The sequence below is a fragment of the Pholcus phalangioides genome, unplaced genomic scaffold (genome assembly GCF_987345545.1).
Source record: "Pholcus phalangioides strain wild (caught in Gottingen) unplaced genomic scaffold, Ppha-v1.0 ptg000028l_1, whole genome shotgun sequence".
NCBI classification, from domain to species: domain Eukaryota; kingdom Metazoa; phylum Arthropoda; class Arachnida; order Araneae; family Pholcidae; genus Pholcus; species Pholcus phalangioides.
In genome coordinates this window covers 2,652,749-2,674,935 of record NW_028301618.1, presented here as the reverse complement: position 1 = coordinate 2,674,935, position 22,187 = coordinate 2,652,749, and the positions used below count along the sequence as shown (strand labels likewise).

The window sequence follows — 22,187 nt, the reverse complement described above, 5'->3', positions numbered from 1 at the left end:
AACAACATACCTGGTTGAAAGCTTGTACTTTGTCCTGGGCGACCCGGGAGGTGAACTGTTGACGCTGGCCGGCGAGGAATGCGGCGATGCGACCCTTGGCGGAGGACACACAGGAATGTGTTTAGACGCAGGCGCTTCGTCGTCTACAATTTCCCCTGGCTCGTTCTGGTGGTGTTGGTGGTGGTACCTGGCGTCTACATTGGCGGGGTCAACGTAAACGTCGTGGCGGCCCTGTTGGAAATGACTAGAGTTTTCCCAGAGCGCACCGCTCGCACCAGCGCTGCCGTCACCACCACCAACAGGACCTGTACTCTGGTCAGAGTCCAGGCTGGTGTCCAGCTGGCTGGCGCCGCTGATCCGACTGCTTCTGGCGGACGCCTGGCTCTTGGTCGTCTCCCTGAGGCTGTTGCTGTGCATGGTTCCCCTCCCGGATTCCGAAGAGGATTTGTACTGGTCGCTGGCGTCGCATTCGCCGCCGGCGGTGGTGGTGGTGGTCGCGGCGGGGACGTTGGCGGCCGAGGCAACAGCGTTGCCACTCGACGTCCTGCGGAGGTGGTGGTGGTGGTCGCTAGCGGTTTTTTGGTGGGCCTTGCTCGATTTCCTCTGGTGGTCGACGTTGTCGGACGTGGAGCAGAGCTCGTTGGCGGACGACAGGAAAGCCGCGCTGTCCGGTCTGGGTGACACCTCCTGTTGTTGTTCCGGCTTGTTGTGGAACCCGCTCGTCAGCACCGGCATGCTGGGGTAATGGCTCGACCCCGGCAGCGGGCTCGCGTATCCGGACGCGCAGGGGGACGACATGCCCAGGGCTTTTATCTCCTGGCAAGACCGGCCGATCGTCTGCTTTGGTGTCAGCTTGTCGTAGTCCATCGACGACTTTATGTTGTTCGTGTACGAATTCTACAAAGGAGACAAAACACGGGGGGGGGGGGGAAATAAATTCATGGACAATCCACGCCAATAAAAGCCAAATGTCCCCCCGGACAATGCCAATTATTTCCCAAATGTTCTTACCCTAGGGTTGAGGTACGATGACCACGTCTTTGGCTCCCTGGAGAACAGCTTGTTGCAGGTGTCCCTTAAATGGACGGTGTCGGCGGTACCTTCAGACTCGTGCACGTCCGAATCTGGTTCGAAAGGATGCCTTCAAGACAAAAAAAAAAAAGAAAAAAAGCCAAGATTCGAGTTAAGCATTGATTATTGATAGGTCGCCACCATGATATGCAGGAGAGGTGGTAAAATTAAAGACAACGAGAGATGGTTCCTTGAAGGCAGGATACTATAGATCGTTAAGATGACATTGCCTAGGATTCCCTTGGCAGTGATCCCTTGCCTAGGATTCCATAGGCACCCTTCCCTTCTTCCGGGAGTTTCCATTTGACAAAGCTAAGGTCGATTGCAAATGCTAAATCGGCCTCATCTTCTGTTTGATCAACTCTATCGAAGTCTAAACAAACTCCTATCTCGGCCGATTTTCGAGGCGGCGCCATTTAACTAGCTGACCTCGAGACTATTCTGTACAAATTTGTCAGGAAACATTTTCCTTCCGCTTCGACTAATTCCAGGCAACATGATAAGAGCAAAATTTGGACGATTCCTCGGTTCCGTTATTCCATAATATGCATAGGTTTTAAAAAATGGGGGTTAAGCCAGGTTTTCCTAGGAACTTTACTGCTAGGAAAACCCGGCTTTAAGCTTGTTGGCCAATATCACTATTACATAGCTGCCAACTTTGAAAAATGAAAATTCGGGAGAATTTCGCGCGAACACGTATTTTATGCTAAAACCACTCCCTAATAAATACGAAAGGGATTTTCCAAATAAAATAGGGATTTTACACACATGGAAGTTAAACCTTTGGGAATAAAATCCCTACGCAAAAATCAAGTGAAATTGGAGGCCAAAACTTCAAGAGACTTGGCAGCTATGCTATTACGTCACTACATGCGAGGCAGGGCTAAAGAGGCATGGAAGGGGTTCAAAATGTTTCAGTATATGTGTTACGTTAAACGTGATAAAAATCGACTATTATGCATAATTGCCAATCGTTTCCCGTAAGTTTGATGAATTTATCAGTTTTACCAGCGCTTATGCATAATACTTAAAAACCTATTTGGTTTATTTTGATAAATACTTGAAATTTATTGCTTCCACCGGAGATTATGCATAATACCCTGGTGTGACTAATGAATTTGAGTATGAAAAAAACTCCCAAAAATGAGTCTAGTATGTAAGGCCGTCTTACGAGCCGAGGGTCACCTGGGCCAAGTGATTTTTTTGAGGGCTCCACCTGGTTAATTCTAGAAAATTTCAATCAGATCTCATTTTTGTGGGGGAGGCCCTGTTCTCCTGAGGCCCCCCGGGCAGTGCACGGATGGGCCCATGCGTTAAGACGGCAATGAGTATATTTGTATCCCGGTAAGTATTTTCCCGATTTTTTGATGAATCAGATAAGAATTGATCTTTATGGGAGTTCGTTTTTGTTTGCACCGAAGTCACGTGATCTTCCGACGAAAAATGTTGGGAGACACCTTTCTCAGCACTGCCAAGGCGGAGACAACTGACGCCATGCTCCCTCCAGTAATATAAGCTCGATAAGACTACTACTAAACCAAACATGGACCCAGGATTTATAAGGGAAAGGGGGGGGGGGGAAAGCAGCAATTGCACCTCCTCTCGCGGGGGGAAGGGCTTTATGCAAAAATACAAACAATTATTGGAAAATCACACACTTGAAAAAAACCAATGTAACGGACCTCATCGCCAAAGGCACATTGGTCGCCAAATTTGGGTATGTATTAGGACATTAAAAGACCGCCCTGTACCAACACCGGCTGTAATAATATTATATCTGCTATATCCGGTGTTGCCTGTACCCTTCTGAGCATGGGTGCGGCCCACGTGTTCTGAGGCGAACAAGCTTATATCCGCCCCCCAGGGCAGGCATCTTCAACCCGTTGCTCGCGAGCACAACGGTGCTCCCTGGAACATCCAGAGTGCTCGATGTTCGTGTCCGATTTCGTGCTCGCGAGCGCTTGGTCAAAGTTAAAATTAAGCATCTCGTACAAATTGCATTTAGGGGGATTGAAATCGATCCTGATTTCATGTCGAACTTCCCGTAAGGGTGCTCTTCTTTTGATGATGGATACAGGTAGTGCTCATGACAAGGAAAGGTTGAAGACCTCTACCCCGGGGGGGGGGGGTCACGATTTGTCTTTAGGGGGCGGAAATTTCGAAAATAGGGGGCATTCAGCAAAGGAAACAAGCTATCGAAACGGAACCCTCGGGAATTTCTCCGTTTTATTTATGGAATTTATAATCAATGAAAGTTTGTGTCTGTGTAATGCTTGTTATATATAGTGTTGCCATCTATTTTTCTGAACTGTGAGTGGAGTGTGATGACTGAATGTTTGCCCCGTTGGGCAGGGCTGGCATTCAATCATAACATCATCCCTGGAACAGTCTCGTATAACCATTCAAGGTTTTCATGGAACAGTCCCGTTAAGCGTGTATCACACATCGGGTTCCGTCAAGGGCGTAGCGAGGGGGAGGGACTTGGGGGTCTGGTACCCCCCTCCCCCCCAACGAAATTTTTGGCTACGCCCCTGGGTTCCGTGTATTCTTTATGGACATGCAGGTAGCACCAGGTAATGGTGTGCGTGTGCGCATCGTATCACATCTACAGGTGTTCTGCCTGGTCCATTCGAAGCTAGTCCATTAACTATCACGACCAGCTCAGGCCCCTCCTCCCCCCACTGTAAACACGTCTCTGCTCCCAGCACAATACTCATACACGAAAGAAGTAGATTCGTACACATAGGCGGAGATAGACTTGGAAGTCTGGGGGGGGGGCACGGTCATTATTGCTGGGGCGCAATGCCCCCCACGCCCCCCCCCCGTATCTCCGCCAATGTTCGTACAACTCGTGCGTTCCAAACAAAAGGGTGTATTGTGTGAAAACGCAAATTGTTTTCGTCACTAGAAATAACGGATGCAAAAACAGTTTGTGCAAGTCGGCAGTTGGCGGGCCAGCTGTTGGCCACACCTGTTTTGCGCCATACTTATTTATACGTACATATTCCACAGGTGCATCGACTTACCTTTCAGGAAACGCGCCACTGACGGCCGCAGACGGCAACGCCCAAGAAGAGATGGCGGACTGAGAGATGTAGCCATCCGGCTGTCGCCCGGGCCTCGACGTCCTGTCTATGTCGTGGCCGTGGTCGCTCTTTGGTATTTCTTCGATGGCGAAGTCCTGGAAGAAGAGGAGAAAAATTCGATTAGTTTTCTAAAAACCAGAGGTTCTTAACCTTTTTTTTCAGTCGTCACCCGAAAGTCACAAACACGACCAACTTTGGGACCCGTGACTGTATTTCGGATATACAAATGCTTAAACACCAAATGTTTGGTTTGATGTACGACCCGTTTCGGAAGCCCTTGTGACCCCCGGTTTAAGAACCCCTGTTCTAAACCATATATGCTCAAATGAGGCCCTTGCAGTCATCTGAATTGGCCCGCGACCTCGAATCTTGTTTTGTAAAAAATGAACTAAGTGGCACATGTGTACGGATCATCACTCAAGTGACCCGACGCAAAGTTCCAGAGCATATTTAAACGGCCCGTGGCACATTTACAGATAACTTAAGTGACCAGTGACACATTTGCAGAGCACTTAAGTGACCCGTAGGGCATTGACAGAGCACTCATGAGACCAGTAACACATTTACATAGTACTTAAGTGACCCGTGGGGCATCCACGGAGCACTTGAGTAACCCGTGACAGATTTACAAACAACTTGAGCGGCACGTGGCACAGTTTAACATCAGTACGTGACCCGCGACATATTTACAGTTCACTTGCGTGTTCCACGGCACAATTCTAGATCATTTAAGTGGCGTCACATTCACAAATCACTCAAGTGATCCACGACATATTTACAGTTCACTTACGTGGCGTGTCAAACAGTTTCAGAGCATTTAAGCAACCCGCGGTGCAGTTCCACAGCACTCAAGTTACCCGTGGCACAGTTCTAGATGACTCATGTGCCTAACGGATCATTTTCCCGATCACTCAAGTCGCTCGCGGCCCATTTTCACAGCGCTTAAGAGGCCCGCGACTCATTTTCAGATCACTTAAGTGATTCGTGACATATCTACAAATCACTGAAGTGGCCCGGGACACGTTTTCAAATCAATGAAGTGGCCCGCACTCTTCTAAAGGTTGAGCATTCTTGTTGTAAACCACACATTCTCAGCCTATGGCTGAGAATGTGTGGCTCTTGAAATGTGGCTCTTGGAGTCATCTGTGTGATTTGACAAATAACCAAATAACTCAAGTGTCCCACGAAAAATTACTAAATCACGTGGCCCGTGGCACAGTTCCAGAAAACTCCGGTGGCTCGTGACATATTCCCAGATCATTTAAGCTGCCAACGGCACATATCCAAATCACTGGAGCGACCCGTGGCACGCCTCTGGTTCACTAGCCGCACATTTCCGGATCGCTTGAGTGCAGGACCACAAATACCAGGAAAGGCGTCTAGTTCACTCTTTTCCGTTCAAGATAGAGGGGGAGGGAGGGTGCCAAAATGAATTCCGGCCCCATGCTACGGAAGTAAATTTTAGTTTCTAGTTGCGGATTTGCTCGAGTGGCTCGCGGCCATCTCCCAGATCACTTGAGTGGCTCGCAGCATTTTTATAGATCGCTTTATTGGCTCTTTTGGTACATTCCCAGATCCATTTGAACGACTCGAAACTCATTTCCAGATTACTCAAATCGCCTGCGGCACATTTTCAGATCATTCAAGCGGCCCGTGGCGCGCCCTTTCGGATCTCCTGAGTGGCTCGAAGCACACTTTCGGGTAACTCAAATAGCCCGCACGCTCCAAAAAGTTGAGCATCCTCATTGTGCAAACTAGACGCTGGTGACAACGGCCTCGGCGATATTTTCCGTCGCCAAGGGCACCATAACTCGAAATGATACGATTGGTTCCAAACAAAAAAAAAAAGGGAGCTGCTCACCTTTTGGGGAGGTTTCTGGCCCTGGCTCAGGAGTGAACGGAGTTTCTTCTGCAGCGAACTCAGACGCTCGCCAACGACGTTCCCCGTGGTCTGTCACGAAGAGAAAAGACAAAACGTGCCATATTTCAGCCTATGTTTAGTCAATGAAATTAGTACCGCAGTGTGGCACAATTGATGTTGCTACTCACCTTTGGTTCTTGTACCCAGGCCTGCATACCATGATGCTTATTCCTCACGGATTCCACTTTCGTTGTCGTTGGACCTTCCCCGTGACGAGACCTCGATTCCTCCGCATCCTTTTTAAAGCAAAGACAACAACAACAACATTAATCAGAATTGTGGAGCTCTTCTCTACAGAACAAACGCCAAGTGAAAAAAAAAATCGCCAATCCAAGTTCTAAGGCCGGGATCGCACGGTAAATGTTTGATAAAAGTTCTTTTATAAACTTGAAAAATTCAACCGATTACCATAGGGGTCATTCAAGTACATAGCTGCCAAGTCTCCCGAATTTTAGCTTCATCCCTCGACCTCCCGAAAAGTTCTTAAATCTCCCGAATTTTTACGAAAATCACGAAAAATCCCTAATTGTCCCTAAAAATTCCCTACTTCATTAAAAAAATCCCCTCTTATGAAAAGTATCCCTAAAAAATTTCTTGTGGGGCATGAAGTCTTATGCCTCTGTTTTCCCCCCCCCCCTTTCGAATTGACGTCACATGTCGTAAATGGAGAAATTCCCTTTTTAAGGAAGTTTTACAAACCCTCTGATTTAGGGTGACCATACGTCCCGTATTTCCCGGGACAGTCCCGGTATTTTCTGTTTTTTCGGCCGTCCCGACTTTTTGGCAAATGTGTCCCGGTTTTTCCCGTATTTTACACGAAGCCCACTTGAATTTATATTCTTTATTAAAAATAAAGATTGAAATTATGTTTCAACTCATAAATTATATTATGATAATTACAACTATAAATAAGAATATTAATTTCCTCACTTGTATTGGTGAACGTTTTTGTTCGTGGAATTCATTTTAATCCACTGCAATTTGCAGTAATGCTTCATTTCCCGCCATTGTGATTTTTCCGTAATTTCAACAATATTTGGCAACTTTGTTCGGTTTTGGCGTAATGTTTGGCGGTAATTGGCGATGCCCCGTATTTGGAATCTCAATTTCCCGTGTTTCTCGCGAGGAAATATGGTCAGCCTACTCTGATGGTAACAAGAAAAGTTGTTTGTCTTATCGTGCAGGGAAATAACTTGGCAGCCAATAGTCCTGGATAATAATTGAAGATTATAGTGACGCGCATGTGGTCAAAACTTCCTCTTTTGTTAAAGTTACGTACGTGCGATATAACAAAACATGAATACTGATAAGCAAAAACATATATTTAATCAATTTTAAAGATGAATTTCCTTTCATCGAACGTTCCAGAAAAGGGCCGACTTTTCCTTTGTGTACAAGTATGTGTTACGGACATAAACATCGGTCGTGGTGGAAAGACTGACATCATCACCAATTTGAAATGAAAACGAAAACATCAAGCAAGTGTCACAAAAAGTCACGTGTTCTTCAAAAATTGACGCTTTTTTCCCCCTTCATCTTCCGATGATTTTGGGGTCATTTCGCGCAGAGAATGTTTGTTCACATCGTTTCTGATTGTGAACACAATATTTATTTGCTTTTTTAGATCACCATTTTGAAGTTTTGGCCTCCAATTTCACTTGAATTTTTGCGTAGGGATTTTATTCCCAAAGGTTTGACTTCCATGTGTGTAAAATCCCTATTTTAGTTGGAAAATCCCTTTCGTATTTATTAGGGAGTGGTTTTACCATAAAATACGGGTTCGCGCGAAATTCTCCCGAGTTTTCATTTTCAAAAGTTGGCAGCTATGCAAGTATTACGTCAGCATCGGGGTGGGGGGGAGGAGCGGGTTTCGGATTTGCTGAGTTTTGATGACAAACTGGGGGTTGGAGAGTTTGAAGGTTGCTTACGTCATCAACCACCCCTTCTTGAAGATATGAAATATTCTAAGCTGATGACAAAATTTTGCTGAGGGGGGGGGGGAGTGTCAAAAATGGCTAAAAATCTGCTTACGTAATACTTGAATGGCCTCTTATTGGTTACATTAGACGATTAGAGCAAATGTGACCAATAACCTTAACTGGTTGTTAACCTTACTGGCTGTTTTTAAAGTTTTGTAAAAGAGCTTTTATCAAACTTGAAAAATTAAACCAATAAGGGTATCTGTTACACTCGAGCAAATACAACCGATACAGATTGGTTGCATTTTTAAAGTTTTATGAAATGACTTTCATGAAACTTTTATAGCGTAATTCCAGCCTAAGACTGGAATTACACTATAAAAGTTTTGTAAAAGCTCTTTGATAAAACTTGGACAATTTAACCAATACGATCACCACCGGTTGCATTTGCTCGAATGTAAACGATGCGCTTATTGGTTGAATTTTTTAAGTTTTATGAAAGATCTTTTGTCAAACTTTTATAGTGCAATCCTGGCCTTATAGGCTCGAGAGAACGAATCTTTATGAAACCAAATCCAAAAACTATTCAATCACTGGAAGACTATTGCCGACGTAACCAACGTCAAGACAACAATTTGAACTCTCTCGTCATAACGAACGTTAACGACAACGCTATCATTTAAACTGAGTTTCGCCACAAGGAGCGCCAACATCAATGTGACAATTTGAACTGAATTTCGTCGCAACGAGCGCCAACATCAACAAGGCTATAATTTAAACTGAGTTTCGCCACAAGGAGCGCCAACGTCAATGTGACAATTTGAACTGATTTTCGTCGCAACGAGCGCCAACATCAACAAGGCTATAATTTAAACTGAGTTTCGCCACAAGGAGCGCCAACATCAACAAGGCTATAATTTGAACTGAATTTCGTCGCAACGAGCGCCAACATCAACAAGGCTATAATTTGAACTGAATTTCGTCGCAACGAGCACCAACGTAAAGGCAACAGTTAGAACTATCTCGCCACAAAGAGCGCCAACATCAAGGCTACAATTTGAACCGAGTCTGACAAGGAGCGCCAACGTGAAAGCAACAATTTGATTTGATTGTTGCCACCACGAGCACCAACGTCAAGGCTGCAATTTGAATTTTCTCACCACAAAGGGCACCAACATCAAGGCTGCAATTTGAACTGAGTCTCGCCACAAAGGGTGTTATAACCAAGGCAATAATTCGAACTGTCTCATCACAAGGAGCACCTACGTCAACGTAACAATTTGACTTGAGTCTCGTCACAACGAGCACCAACGTCAATGCCACAATTTGAACTGAATTTCATCGCAACGAACGCCAAATCTACAGTCGTCATTCGAACTCTCTCGTCACAACGGGTGCCAACCACGATAACCAACATCAAGTCTAGCACTTGAACTGAGTCTCGTCAAAACATGCACCAATGTCAAGACTAAAATTTGAACCTGCCACGTCAAGGCTACAACTTAAACTGAGTCTCGATACAACGAGCGCCAATTTTAAGGCTATAATTTGAACTGTCTCGCCACAATGAGCGCCAACAAGGCCCGTGTGTTAAACTAAGTCTTGCGACAACGACGCCTGGGAAGGGGGTGCCAAAATTCAAGGCCGTTTTTATCATGGTGCCAAACAATTTTTAGGGCCCCTTGAACTAAATTTATACATTAAATAGTCGGGGGGGGGGGCCTTGTCATATGGGCTTCGGCTTGTCACCCCTACCCTTTAAGACACAGCTTCCCATGATGACAGTCAGAAGATTCAGATCAAGTTCAAAATTTAATTATACGGCAGGGCTTGACATATCCCGGATGTCATGGCGACTGAAAAATCGACATTGGCGCCTAATGTTTTCAAAGTACGATAACTGAATTGAAGTTTGAGGACATTATTTTTTTTATCGGAAATTATGTCACAGTGTCAGTTAGCATGGAAAGGGGTCCTGAGTCCCGGAGGGGTCAAAAGTCACTGCAATTCACTATTTTGGACCGATTTTGTCGGTTCACGGAAATTTCGCTTCCGACATTTCACCCCTGGCACATTTCATTCTCGGTACATTTCGCCTACCCTGCCAGTGTGAGTGCATGAGTGACCAAATGAATGCGTCTGTGACAGTTTGAGTGAACAAATAATGATAATATAATTTATCAAGTGAATGAAGATATGAGTTATCAAGTGAATGACTATACTAGTCTTCAAGTGAATGAAGATATGAGTTATCAAGTGAATGACTATACTAGTCTTCAAGTGAATGACTATACTAGTCTTCAAGTGAATGACTATACTAATTATCAAGTGAATGACGATATGAGTTATCAAGTTAGTGACCATGTCAGTGATCAAGTTAGTGACCGTATGAGTGACCAAGTGCGTGATCGAGTGAATGGGACATTTCTCCCTTTGTGTAAATATATTGAGAAGAGTGAATAATACATATAATTTTTTTAATACAATGAAATCAAGATATAACGATATTTAATCGATTATAAACAGTGTTAAATTAGTTAGGACCCACCCCCCACGAAATTTACAACTTAGGTACTTCAGAACTGTATTTCTCATCCAGATATATCGCCCCCCCCCCAATCTCATCACATGTCATGCCTCTCGTTTTAGTTGACTTTGTCTCGTAGCCCCCCCCCCCGAATATCCCAGAGCTACATGGGGGGGGGGGGGCACATGACTCCTGGACACCACTGGCCTAAAAACCATGGTAACCGAAGTAAACATTCTAAAAGTCATTGAGAGAGACGGACTGATGTACACATTTTCTCGAAAATTTCAGACATTTAGTGAGTTGATATTACGATATAATACGGTCGCTCGCGCAGTCACTTTGTCACTAATACGGTCACTCACACACTCACTAGGTCACTCAAAGGGCCATTCACTTGACCAGTCATACGACCACTCACTCGATCTCTCATTCGATCAATCACTCCCTCATACAGTCACACGACCACTCACTCCCTCATACAGTCACTCACACTCGCTCACTCCCTTATATGGTCACTCGTACGGTCACTTACACAATTACTCACTTTCTCACTCGTAAGGGCAGGGCAGGTGAAATGTACCGGGGACGCAATGTCGGAGGCAAAATTTCCGGATCCCGATTTTGTCGGTGTGGGAGGGAGGATGCGTTGCGCCATGAAATTTTGCTGGCGCCTAAATTCTCCTCCGATTCGTCACGCCCTGTTACACGATTACGTTTCAGGATACGTCGCCACAAGTGGCAGACACCGAACGCCTCTAAAGATAGCCCCACGAAAAATCGAAAGGTTCAACGTACTCTTTCAACAAGCTCGGGTCTCACCGGGACAGCGGAATACATGGCGCACACGACGTCCGGTTGTTGTTGCTGCTGCTGGTGGTGGTGGTGGTCGCCATCGCCGGACCTGTACTGCGGTGCATCAGGCAATCTCTGGTTCCCATCGAACGGCCTCGGAGGTTCCCTGTACGAAGGAGGCCCGTGATATGGCTTTGGCGGCAAAGACGGCTTCGGGGGGTTCGTGAAGACGGTCTCCGGGAGAGACGTTTCTGGAAAAAAAGGGGGTAAAGATAATAATGTTGAACAGTAAGAGAGACGTTATCTTTTATTCTTAACACCTCAGCCTGTGATTGCAAAGAATTCGATTGATCGGAACTTACTAGGGCGATTGAAAAGTGATGATGATGATGATGCGTTGGCGGACCTGCTCTCTAGCTGTTCATCGCCAACCTGCAACGACACAAAAAAAAAGGCATGTTTATTGTATTGCCCATACAGTAGCCTACTGAAAAAAATGTCTAGAAGGAAATGGAGCTTTAGTACGCGTGACGTCAGACTAGAAACCACGATTCCCCCACGAGGAATTGAGACGTCGATCCCACTCTAGTCCCCCACTGATAGCCTCGACTCGTGGACGATGTAGGCCTCGCATACACTGGGACGAAGCGTCTCCAAACGACTCGGTATATCCGGAGGACTGAACACGTATATTCCTATGGAGCTCGAGCTCCTCGCACGAGGATATTGGCGACGAAATATCCAACGCGACAGAGTCCCAGTCGAAATAGACATTTGTAGCGCGACTCCATAGTATTTCTTCGTATTTTCGTGGACTGGGTTGTACGATTGAGTGACCACGCGTTGGATTTAGCTTGTAGAAACGCTCCCTGATGCAGCTCCCCCCACCGATAATCACTCACCTCAGCTGGAATGCGTGTAATTCAGGCATACACGTGCTGTGGGAGAATAAAAACCCTCAACCTCACCCTCCCTCCACCAAGACAATCAGTTACATTTTTCTCTCTCGATACAGTGACAACGTGGTCTCTGCTCTTATTGAAACAAAGCTCCTCATCTCTTGAATTATCACTCGCTCAAAATAATGGAAATCGGGCCTAGGTAATCGTTCTTTCATTAGGGGCTCACACATTTCTTGAATTATGTCTCTATAATGTATAATGAAGGTATGCCAGGAGTTAATTCCGGGTGAGTGTGTTTCTCATTTCCCCCATTCCGTACCATGCGATGAATTTGGAATACGATTCCCGTAATTCTGTGGCCGAAACAGTGCCGTCTTAACGCATGGGCCCGCCCGGGCACGGCCTCGTGAATATGAAAACTTATATACTTGAATATGAAAAAGGTAGGTTTCTTTTACCAGGTGGGGGCCTCAGAAAAATCTCTTTGCCTGGGGGGGCCACTATGCCGAAACGATAGTCTACAATGAATAATCTTGTCGTGTGTGTGTGTGTGTGTATATCTGAATATATACTCAAGGCCGCAACTGGGAAGGGGGGGGAGTAGGCGGGCCTGGTGACCTGGGCGTTGGGTCACAATTTTTATAATAATTGTGATATCATCTTCATCGCGGCCAGAATCACGCGAAATTTCTTTTTTCTATCCCGTTCAAAGCGTTTTCATACCATATAAATTATATTATGATAAATTATGGCAAAAAATATATTCATCTCAGATATTTGTCAGGTTCAACGATTTTTCCGCAATTCTTCAGTAATTTCAACAAAAGAGTTGGTGATTGTGCCTATACTTCTGGCAGCATATTTGATCACTGTCCGGCAATGTCCCGTATTTTATCCTACTAAAAAGATCCCGGTTCACCGTATTTTTCTCAATCGAATATGGTCATCTCATCATTTGAATGTATTTTTCATGAAAACGATTTTTTAATGCGATTTGTGGCAGGCATAGGCGTACGTAGAATTTTCTCGAGGGGGGGGGGGGGTTCAGATTTTTTTCCCTTCTGAGGGGGTTTACGTTTTTTACCTGCAAAATAACACTATAATCTTGGCTCAAGGGGGGTTAGAGAACCCCAAAAACCCTCCTTTGCGTACGCCAATGGTGGCAGCACTTTTTTTCTCCACCCGTTTCAGGAATGATAGTTACTACCGAACTGCATTGTTTGGAAAAATTCAGTAGTGATAGTTTGGTTAGGATCGCATTTTCCTCGTTGATGTATAGTGAACCTTTGTACTGTATTAGGGGGTCGTTCAAGTACGTCAGCAAATTTTTAGCCATTTTTGACCCCCCTCCCCTTGTAGGCAAAATTTCGTCATCAGCTCTGCCCCTCTGAATCCTAACGCATGTTCTTGAGGGATCAGAGACGTAAACAGGGGGCATAGGGGGCTAGTGCCCCCTCCCCTATGTTTTTTAAACTGAAATTTCGGAAGAAAATACCTTTATATATGTTATTATAATCAATTTCTGTTAATTTCAATGCTGGTTGAAGACTGTGAACTCAAAATTTACCTTTACTAAATTCATTGCGACCCACCCTCTAAGCCATATATAGAACAATCGCATAGACGCCCTTGGCCCACTGACAAAATATGGCCCTGGTGGTTATCTGATGAGGCCCCTGCCCTCCTCAAACTTAATTTTGTAAAAATGAACTAAGCGGCACATTTTCAGATCACTTAAATATCCCGGGACACAGTTTCAGAACTCTTAAGTGACCCGTGACACATTTAGAGATCCCTTGAGTGACATGCGGCACAATTTTATATCACTTAAGTGCCCCCCCCCTTCCCCCAGTGCGGTTCTACATCGCCAAGTTACCCGCGGAACATTCGTAGATTACTCAAATGATGCGTGGCACAGTTCCAGAGCACTTTAGCGGCCCGGACACATTCCCAGATCACTTGAATCCGCGAAACATTTAGAGATCACTAAAGTGGCTCCGTAGGGGACTTATCAATACGAAGAATGTAGTACAGGTGCCCTCAAACTATCGAAAGGTTTGTCTCGTTTTTGACGCACCGAGTAAGACGCCCATTATGAATATTTCATATTTTCATAAAGGGTGGTTGATCACGTACGCATTATCCAAACACCCCCGTGTCATCAAAAAGTCAGCAAATCGGAAACCCCCCTTTCCCCCATCGATGCTGACTTAATACTTGAATGACCCCCTTAAAAGTGTAATTTTTATTTCAAGCCATACCGTTATAACCAATATCAATCATAACGGTTTTGCCACTTCTGGTCCGCGGATCATAGGTTGAGAAACGCTGCCATACACCATCAAGGAGAATTCAGGCAATCGCGATCCTAAACGCGGGATATCACTAAATTTTGACATAAATTGCAATTTATTGCCTTAAATGGAATTTGCTAATTACTGCTGAATATGCTGAAGTGTGTGGGAATAAAGGGATGCTGCAAATCTAAACAAAAATGCGTTTCATAAAAAAACGTATTCAAATGATCTGATGACAATATTTCATCTTCTAACTTTGAATTGGGATCTTAAATAACGGACCCGATCCGTAAAAGACGGGAAATCGCCAACTGTCATCAAAAAACACCGCCAAAAGTAAGCACAATCACCGATCGTAATTAAAATTCCAAAAAAAAAAAAAATTACTGACAAAACGTTATGCCTTTTTTTGCAATAATTATTGTTCCGGATAATTTTCCACAAGACTTCGATGTCGCAAAACAAGAAGCGGTTCGACGGACAAACACAGATTTATTTACAGAACAGCAATTTACACGTATTTACAAGCTAATCAGAGAGCTAACAACTTTCTTGCAAAGTTTAAACGCAACTGACTTCAGCAATAGAGTCTGTCTATTCGAGTCTCTTTTAGCCTGTCTAGCCTCTCTGTCTGCCATCTTGCGAGCGCCACGGTATTTATAACCCGGATAGAAACTTCGAGAAATAGAACATTCTACAAAATTCTATCTTACAGTTTCCTAGTCGGCGGCGCCACCGTACGGAGGGGCGGGACTTTCTAGAATGTTCTTACCAATAACATCTCTATCCGATAAACCGAAACCAGCATGAACCGATTTCGATATTTCTGAGAGCCATCGAACAAATCGCGCCATCTATCGCCTACAAATCGTAACATTATCATAATACAACCTACATTATGAAAACGCTGTGTGTGTGTAACATTCATTATTGGATAAATTACAATTACTATTATTCTTTTTCATTGCTAGCGTATAAAAACATAAGCCGAGATTCTCCAAAACAGCATTTTATAGTATAAAAAAATTTAATTTCAAAGAACTAATACAAATATACAAATGCAACACTACAAAAGGCAAAATGGTCAACGAGGTGACTGAGAAATAAAAATGGGAGTAGTATAGGCAGCGCTTCACCGCCGGAAGTGACCCCCCCCCCGATGGTGATGTTCCTTCATGACGTCACCGGCGACTCCATTCCTTCACTCCTCCCTTCTCTTCATTGATGACGTCACTTAATTTTCACGACGTCTACTTACCGTGATCGACAGCAGATGGCAGCACCACCGAATGTTTTAATGTCCGTACTTTATTTGGAAAAAAAAAAAGAAAGCTTCACGGTGACCTGTCGGGATTCGAACCCATGACAGCTGATGAAGCCTTACAATCTGAAAGTAAGAGTGTTGATCACTGAACTAAACAGGATTCATAACCGCTGTGAGATTAATAAATCACATAAAATCACAGGTAAAATTTGTACAATGTGTTCCCGGACGCATGAGGACAATTTATCAGCACAGAAAGGGATTCCAAGTCTTCGATACGTTGGGGGAGGGGGAGATTTGGACCATTTCTTTGAGGGAGAAAAAATTTTCAGCTTTTAAGAAATTCAACAGTGTCTTTTTTTATGATTTGTTAAGCCCTGATTATAGCTTTGCATGCACTAACTTAGATGTCAGCAAGAGTATAGAAACTACACTGGTGTGAGAAATTAAGAGAATTTGCAGACGTGGTCGATTATCTCTAGAACTACTGCACCGATTTTAATGAAATTTGATATGTACATACATTGATACAATACAAAGCAAATAACCATTCAATAATTGTAATACACACGCATGATTGTGCGTAATACTCGTTGGAGTCGGAAGGTATGAAACAGCGGTTGCAGAATAAACAAAAAAAATGGGTTAATGGGGGACTCTTACAGATATACAGGTCTCGCAGCGTGATTTCATACTTGAAATAAGGCAGTTTATCATTTCCTGTGGCAACTGGTCCCACTCGTTCAGCAACGCTGTTTTCATTCTGTGGATGGTTCCCGGAGGGGGGTTGCGAGTTGCAATTGCCCTCCCCAGAGCGTCCCATGCTCTATAGGGTTAAGGTCTGGAGATCTCGCTGGCCAATCCATCCGGCGAATATCCTCACTCTCTAGAAAATCGTCGAGCAGAAGAGCTCTATGTGGCCTCGCGTTATCGTCCATTAAAATGAACTCAGGGCCAACTGCACCCCTGAAAAGGCGAACATATGGCTCCAAGACCTCATCCCTATACCTCAAAGTAACCATTCACAAAGTAACCAGTCACAGTGCCACTTTCAAAGACATGGAGAGGTGTGCGGCCATCCAACATGATGCCTGCCCAGACCATTAAACCTTCTCCGCCATAATGGTCGATTTCGCGGACATTGGAGGGTACGAAACGGGTCCCTGGTTCTCTTCATATGAACGTACGGCGAGAATCGGTGCTTAGGCTGAACCGGCACTCATCAGTGAAGAGAACGGTCGCCCATTGATCCATACTCCAATCTCTATGCTCTCTGCACCATGATAAACGGATTCTCCTGTCCGTAGAAGTGAGCGGGACGCAAACAGCAGGTCTTCTTGCAAACAACCCTCTCTCATGAAGTCTTTTGGAAACAGTCACCCTTGATACACGGGTTCCTGTGGCTGCATACAAGTCACGAGAGAGCTGAGAAGCTGTAGCACTCCTGTTACGCCTCGCTATAATCGACAAATGGCGATCTTCTCTGGCCGTCGTGGCTCTTGGACGACCTTGCCCAGACTTTCTCTCGATGGATCCGGTATCCTGGAACTGTTTCCATAAGTTACACACGACGCTGGGCGTTAAATTGAACTCTGTACAAATCTGGACTTGAGATTGGCCTGCTTCTAGCCTCCCCACAATTCGCCACCTCATTCCATCATCTAAACGTTACTCATTTTTACTGTTACAATTTGAAATTAACCGATTGCTGCAAAATAACACCAAGAAATTCGCCGAGGTGTGCTAGCGAACGAAATGCGTCTTAACTTACGCGCGCTTATATAGCCTGTTCCTCTACTGGCTCCGCCTACACACACGTGTACGCTTACGTATTTGACGTACAAGATTTGCATTTTTGTCTAGAAGCAGTGGTTTTACATTCAGTTCAGTTCTTTTCATGAAATTCGATAAAATACGCAAATTCTCTTAATTTATTTCACCAGTGTATGTAATAATGTACAATCACCCTCTGATTTAGCATCAGAAAAATTTCCATTAAACTAATCTTCCATTTAGGGGGGGGGGGAAACTTGATGTCAAAACCTCACAGCTTGTCACGATTGTCGTTTTTTACGAAAGTGACTGCGTCAGTGTCTGCCTGTTCTTTTTTGATTTTTTTTAGCAAGATTTCACAAGTGACATTGTCGATGCAAAAAAAAAAAAAAATCCCCCTCTTATAACCAACATGGCGAGATTTATGTTCATGAACTTCAACCACACAGAAAAGGCAACGTCGTAAACATTCTCGAACGTTACGACAGTTTTCTGTGATTAGCGTTCCCATCACGTTCCGATGATGATAATCACTGAATCAGTAGCCATCTCGAGACCCCCGTCTGATATGACGTCATTGGATCATTGATTGGTATTCAACCCAGAAACCCCGTTAATATATCTGTCTATCTGTCGTGTCTTTTAAGAGACGAGATTCTCACGATCGATCTATCAAAGATGGCGTCGGATCGAATACTGATCAGAGAAAAATGGTGTCGTTTGTGAACTGGATCCATCCCCCCGCCGTCCCGCTGACCTCTGATTACTCTCGATCCTTTCTCAACACGGCAGATGGATGGATCCGTTTTGGCGTAATCCGATTCTTCATTCAACACGAGACGATATTTCTCACGTTCGTGCGGCGATTAACTCTGCTAATACGGATCACGAACTTTGGAATTGGATCCGACAAAGTTTTAAGCTCGGATTTATTTTTTCCGTGATTGGAACCGGATTGTTTTGCCTTAAGTATTTTTATCCTCGTCATTAAGTTGTTTCGTGAATGAGGAATGAGAGACGTGTGCCAAGATATGGTGCTCTGTGGTACGCTCTGTACTTCAGGGATGCACGACCTCTATTTGGCCCCTAAGCTGGCCGCATTTGACCCGCTTAGGGATTTCCATCAGACCCGCGGATGGAGCTTGCCAATTGAATAGATGGAGCTTTGCCAATAAGAGCACGAAAGGACCCTGAAAACCAAAGGTACACAACCTCCGACTCGCGGAAAGGGGAGATGAGTAGGAACTCCTGTATGACTGTTCATACATGTCTAACACATGAGCATTGTCTACGTACGATAGCTAAAACTCTATCGTACTTTTGTATGCACAGGGAAGACTGACGTCGTTTCTCTTTGTTTTTAAGATCCGTTTCTACTGCGACATGCGCGATAGCGCAACATGGAAAATCAAAGAGTAAAACTTTAAGTGTCGTTAACACTTTCCCCAAAGTCGATATAAATAAAGGAACATTGTTGAAAGAACAATTTTTTGGAAACATTGCTGCAGAAACAATTTTTTGCAAATATGGTTTGAGAAAGCACTTTGTAAAGATCGTTGGAAAAATAACTTTGGAAACATGGTTGGAGAAAAAGAACTTTGGAAACATTGTTGAAGGAACGAATTTTTAATAGAAATACAAATACAGCGCCACAACAGGCAAAATGCCCAACGAGGTGGCTGAGAAAAAGATGCCCATAACAAATATGGATCTCATATATTACGAAAATACAGCAACCCAAAAAACGTTGTTGGAAAAAGCACTTTGGAAACATTTTTGGAAAAAGAACTTTAGGAACATTGTTGGAAAATTTTTTTTGGAAACATTGTTGGAAAAAGATTTTCGGAAACATTGTTGGAAAAAGAATTTCGGAAACATGTTTGGAAAAAGAACTTCCGAAATATTGTTGAAAAAGCATTCTTGAAACGTTGTTGGAAAAAGCATTGTTAAAAATTGTTGTAAAAAATATTGTTAAACATTGTTGTAAAAAACATTGTTAAACATTGTTGTAAAAACATTGTTAACTATTGTTGTAAAAAGCATTGTGGAGACATTATCGCAAAAAAGAACTTTGAGGATATTGTTGGAAAAAGAATGTTGGAAAAATTGTTGGAAAAAGAATTTTGGAAACATTGTTTTGGAAAAACATTGCTGGGAAAAGCACTTAGGAAACATTTTTCGAAAAAGAACTTCCGAAACATAGTTGGGAAAAGAACTTTCAACAGAACTTTTGTTGGAAAAAGCATTTTTGAAACATCGTTGGAGAAAGCACTTTGAAAACACTGTTGGAGAAAGCACTTTAACAAACACTGTTGGAGAAGTTGGAGAAAGCACTTTGAAAACACTGTTGGAGAAAGCACTTTAACAAACACTGTTGGAGAAAGCACTTTAGAAGACACTGTTGGAGAAAGCATTGTCGAAACATCGCTGGAAAAAGTGTTTCGGAAACGTTGTAAAAAGCATTGTTAAACATTGTTGTAAAAAGCTTTATTAAACATTGTTTTAAAGAGCATTGTAGAAACATTGTTGTAAAAATCATTGTTAAACATTGTTGTAAAAAGCATTGTTAAACATTGTTGTAAAAAGCGTTGTTAAACATTGTTGTAAAAAGCATTTTTAAACATTGTTGTAAAAAAGCATTGTTAAACATTGTTGTAAAAAGCGTTGTTAAACATTGTTGTAAAAAGTATTGTTAAACGTTGTTGTAAAAAGCGTTGTTAAACATTGTTGTGAAAAGCATTTTTAAACATTGTTGTAAAAAAACATTTTTAAACATTGTGGAAACATTATCGCAAAAAGAACTTTGAGGACATTGTTGGAAAAAGAATGTTGGAAAAATTGTTGCATAAAGAACTTTGGAGGAAACAATTTCTTTTTTCCCCCTGAAGTCAATATAAACAAAGGAAAAATCAAAGAAGGCTGTCGATTTAACTGCAGCAAACGAAGAACAAAAGCGATGAAGATAACAATAACGATAATCCCTCGTCGCACAATCGTGAGAAAAAACACGCCGCTAATGGCCGGGGCTCCTCTTTTCCCCTCCAAGGACACGAAAAGCCTTCAAGATGTCTCTTCTTCAAGGTCCAACAACAACAATGATCATTACCCACAATTCGTCGCGCTTTTCTCTTCGGTTTCTTTCATGCGGTCGGTCGAAATGAACGCTACTGGTTGCGTTTTGCGTCGACGGCATTTTCCGCGTGAATGGGCGGCAGCTATTCTTTTGAGAGGGCTCCCCCCCGGGGCCTGATTCGGATTCGTTTCCTCGGGGGACCCCAAGAATTTTGTCTCCCGCGCAATAAATGCCCCAGGCCACGAACAAAACGAGTGTTGTATTCAAAACAAAATGGCGGAAGCAGTTTTCCGGTTACGTGCGTGCTACATGGGACCCACGGGGGAAATGCCTGAAATTTCTGCGCGCGCATGCAGTTGCGGACGTCGTGGTATGGGTGGGAGAGGTTCAAATGCAATCCCCAAATCCGTCACGCCCTCTGCGAAAATATTTCAGCAGTACAGATATAATTGCAGTGGATCCCACTTATAACGTTCTCACCGTGGCCCGCAAATCCTGCAACAGGGCCCTGAGGATTGGTATTTTCTGAAAATCCCTCAAGATATTTTCACGAACCCTTCTATAATGAATGAATATATAGGTATTGGGCCAGGACCGTCTTAAGAGCATCATGGGCCCCCGGGCCAAGTGATTTTTCGGAGGTCCTACCAGGCACACAAATCACCCTCTGCGAAAATATTTCATCAGAACAGATATAAATGAAGTGGATCCCACTTATAACGTTCCCACCGTGGCCAGCAAATTCTGCAACAGGGCCCCCCCCCCAGGATTGATATTTCTTGCGAGCCCCCCCCCCCAAGATATTTTCACGGACCCTTCTATAATTAATATACAATATAGGTATTGGGCCAGGGCCGTCTTAAGAGCAGACGGGCCAAGTGATTTTTCTGAGGCCCTACCAGGCAAATTCTCGAAAACTTCTACCAGATCTAATTTTTGAGAGCCTCCCTTTTCTCTGGAGGCCCCCCCCCCGGGCCTTAAGACGGAACTGTATAAGGCATGAAGCGACCGCCTAGGGCGGCATTTTTTATGACAGATTTATTATATGACTGTGTTTTTCACTCTCGCGGGGTTCTCTCTCGCGGGGTACTTAAGCGGCCCGGGCATATTTCCAGAGCACTTGGATCCGCGAAACATTTAGAGATCACTAAAGTGGCTCTGTAGGGCACTTATCAATAGGAGGGATGTTACTTCAATTGCCCGCAAACTACCACTGAAATTTCATACACAACACTAGCTACACACTCACTTTGTTCCAGACTCTGCCACGAAGCTGGGCTGGAAGAGATCTCGGCAACGGGATAAGTCCGGTGGCAGAGCCCCTGGCGTTCATTCATTCATGCCCGCAAACTATCGAAAGGTTTTTCTCGTTTTGTGGGTACCGAGTAAGATGCCATTAAAAATATTTCATATTTTCATAAAGGGTGGTTGATGACGTAAGCATTATCCAAACCCCCCCCCCTTCCCCCATCGACGATGACGCCAGGGGCTCTGCCACCGGACTTATCCCGTTGCCGAGATCTCTTCCAGTCCAGCTTCGTGGCAGAGTCTGGAACAAA

At 44.0% G+C, this 22,187-nt stretch overlaps 1 protein-coding gene across 1 annotated transcript in view; it reads right to left on the bottom strand.

Annotated features, from left to right (window-relative positions):
• The window catches only part of LOC149067752 (uncharacterized), a 46,063-nt gene that overhangs the window by 8,793 nt on the left and 15,083 nt on the right, over positions 1-22,187 (bottom strand). The window contains exons 2-8 of the mRNA XM_089252156.1: positions 11,682-11,751; positions 11,323-11,570; positions 6,207-6,314; positions 6,019-6,108; positions 4,098-4,252; positions 1,012-1,141; positions 11-897 (exon numbers count right to left, since the gene is read on the bottom strand). Of these exons, the coding sequence (XP_089108282.1) occupies positions 11-897; positions 1,012-1,141; positions 4,098-4,252; positions 6,019-6,108; positions 6,207-6,314; positions 11,323-11,570; positions 11,682-11,751 (1,688 nt within the window). The remainder of the gene's footprint in view (positions 1-10; positions 898-1,011; positions 1,142-4,097; positions 4,253-6,018; positions 6,109-6,206; positions 6,315-11,322; positions 11,571-11,681; positions 11,752-22,187) is intronic.